This window comes from Ochlerotatus camptorhynchus, unplaced genomic scaffold (assembly GCF_037179485.1).
Source record: "Ochlerotatus camptorhynchus isolate MF236.1 unplaced genomic scaffold, CSIRO-AGI_Acam_v1.1 ptg000389l, whole genome shotgun sequence".
Taxonomy (NCBI): domain Eukaryota; kingdom Metazoa; phylum Arthropoda; class Insecta; order Diptera; family Culicidae; genus Ochlerotatus; species Ochlerotatus camptorhynchus.
Window position 1 is genome coordinate 500407 of NW_027040876.1, and position 2754 is coordinate 503160.

At 49.8% G+C, this 2754-nt stretch overlaps 1 protein-coding gene across 1 annotated transcript; it reads right to left on the reverse strand.

The window, feature by feature from the left end:
* Positions 1-1196: 1196 nt before the first annotated feature.
* On the reverse strand, positions 1197-2491 carry LOC135710492 (pyrimidine-specific ribonucleoside hydrolase RihA-like). Its single transcript, XM_065233087.1, has 3 exons — positions 2327-2491; positions 2058-2260; positions 1197-1999 (listed from the first exon to the last, which is right to left on the reverse strand). Exons 1-3 carry the CDS (start codon positions 2442-2444, stop codon positions 1223-1225), a joined length of 1098 nt encoding a protein of 365 aa, XP_065089159.1. The 5' UTR covers positions 2445-2491; the 3' UTR covers positions 1197-1222.
* Between the last annotated feature and the right edge of the window lie 263 nt (positions 2492-2754).

Consider the following 2754-nt stretch of genomic DNA (forward strand, 5'->3'; position numbering starts at 1 on the left):
CACGGTCTGCAACGACGCTCCGACGATCAAAACATCATCGACGTACACTATGACGATGATCCTTTCTCGTCCCTCGCCCATGGTGTACAGGCACTGATCATTGGCGCTCTGCTTCAATCCCAGCTTCTCGGTGAACTCGTGAAACCTCTGATTCCAGGCACGGGACGCTTGCTTGAGCCCGTAAATGGAACGATTTAAACGGCAGACCAGATTCTTCCCCTGCTGAAATCCATCCGGCTGGGTCATGAAGATATCCTCACTAAGCGTGCCATTCAAAAACGCCGTCCGCACATCCATCTGGTGAACATGCAAACGGTCACGATTCGCCAACGCCAGAACCGTCCGAAGGGTGTCCAATTTCGCCACCGGAGAGTAGGTTTCCGTATAGTCGAAGCCTTGCCTTTGACTGAAGCCACGGGCCACCAGTCTTGCCTTATACCGGTCAGGTACATCGCCATCCCCGCGCTTAATACGAAACACCCACTTACAGGACACAGCCTTCCTACCAGCGGGAAGCTCTGTCAATGTCCACGTGTTGTTCCGCCGCAGCGAATCCATTTCCTCTTCTATGGCTAATCTCCAGTTGTCCCAATCGTCACGCCGTTTCAGCTCAGCAATCGAACCCGGAATGTTGTCGACGTAACTCATTGCGTTTAAGGCGAATCCAGCGTACTCAAACTCAAAGTCTCTATGCCATGCCGGTGGAGCACGATCTCGTTGCGGTCTACCATCCTCCAGGTTAACATTCGCTGTTTCATCCCCGGATTCACTGGATTCACCGGAAGATTCTTCAGACAAGCTTTCATACTCTTCCTCAGACGATTAAACTTTTTCCGCGGCACCGAAATGTCCTGGGCCCATAACCTAATGGGATTTCGGATGGACCAGGAGAAAGAAATGCGAACTACTTTTTAGGTTACAAATAACAACGTGTGTATTCTGCGAGAAAAGTGTTTGGAATGAGAAAAGCAAAAGTTAACAAAGTGACGTTTTTCCTCTACGCAGTGCCGTAGTTTGGTGGGGGCAAACCGAGCAGTGGTTGCCATCCCAACAGTCTCGCCGATACAAGGAAATCAGTTTAGTTTACTGACACACGGGGGTCCAACGGTTGCGGAAATACACGTGAATTATTCAGTGAACAGTGAAAACTTCAAACACTGCAAAAATGAGAACGCATCTTTGAATTTTCTTACAAAACATCTAATCCCTCCTGTACCGGCAGCTACCCCGTCCCACTCGATTCAAACGCCAAGTCCGTTAACATCTGCGCTATCCTCACGTGATCCATGTTGTCGATAATGGTCACATTTCCCTGGCCTTGGTTCATATGATCCAGCACCAGTTGACCACGTGTCAACCACCCGTACAGTTCCACGTCGGCCCGGTAGCGCTTCGTTTCGGTCACAATTTCCGGATTGGTGTACGCCATCGCCACAAGCAAATCGCACGGCATCCAGTTGTCATCTGCGCCCAACGGTTTCTTCTCCACCGGATTCAACATCTGCAGCACGGGATGGCTGCCACTGCCCAAAAATTCGAATCGCCATGTCTGATTCGCCACCAGGTTCTCCCGGGAAGCCGTCTCCCAAGGAAGGACCGTAATGTGGCCGCCAAAATTGTTTATTACAATGTGCGCCGCCTCCGGATCGCTGTAAAAATTAAACTCGGCAGCTTTTTCGGTATTGCCGACCCCGTGCCGGTTGCCACCCATGATGAACAGATCCCGAATATGGTGACGCGTTTCCGGGAACACCTTGAACAGCAGTGCCAGGTTCGTAAGGGGTCCCAGCTGGATGAATGTGAGTTCGTGGGGATATCGTTCGATCAGCTTGTTCAGATCGTTGAAGACTGAGGATTGCCGAAGTAGGGCTACGTCCGGTTCCGGGAGATCGGGGAACTCGATATCGGAGAAGCCATCTGAGCCGAAGTATCCTCCGTTGGGATTGGCCACCGGTTCTGGAGTAATCAGTCGCTCGTTGGAACCCAGGTAAACTGGAATCTTGTGAAATGTGTGTTTGATTGATGGAGAGATTTTCCAATATCCAAGTCTTACATACCTCCCTCTCCTTGCCTAGTGCGGTCAATAACCTCAGGACATTCCGCCCGACATTGGTCACATTGGTATTGCCTTTGACACAGCTGATCGCCTCAACCCGTACACCGGGGCTACTAAGCAGGTGATACAAAGCCCACACGTCGTCTGGTCCGGCGTCTACATCGACCACTACGCGTCTAACAGCAGCTTCCACTAATGGTTCGCCTGAGCAAATTGATAAGAGCGCGATTTATTAGTATCGTTCGATCAGGTGATGATGGTGTTAAATACCTCTCGCCGTTGATCTGGTGGCCCCTATAATATACACGCCAAACACTACCGTCAATAGCAATACTATTAGTGCGATTCTCGCCATTGTGCTACACCGGTTCTTGGAACCGAAATCCATGCACAAAGAAAAGAAAGCTATTTCGAACGTTCACTCAACGGCGGACATAGCTATAATGGCTCATTGCTCAATTTAAACCCTCTCCGCAGCTGCTTTCTTAGTATGAATATGTCATTTATAGCGATCGCCAAAGGCTGAAAATGTGATGGACGCGAGGATGGCGCTTTTTCGCTATTTGCTTAGCTCATTGCGAATTCACCTACCTGTCTGTGGGCTGAGATATCGTGTCAGTATGTATATTTACAGTTGATATGGCTTTGCTCTCTGTGTAGTAGGGCAACGATTGATGTGTATTGCTCTGCAATACCGG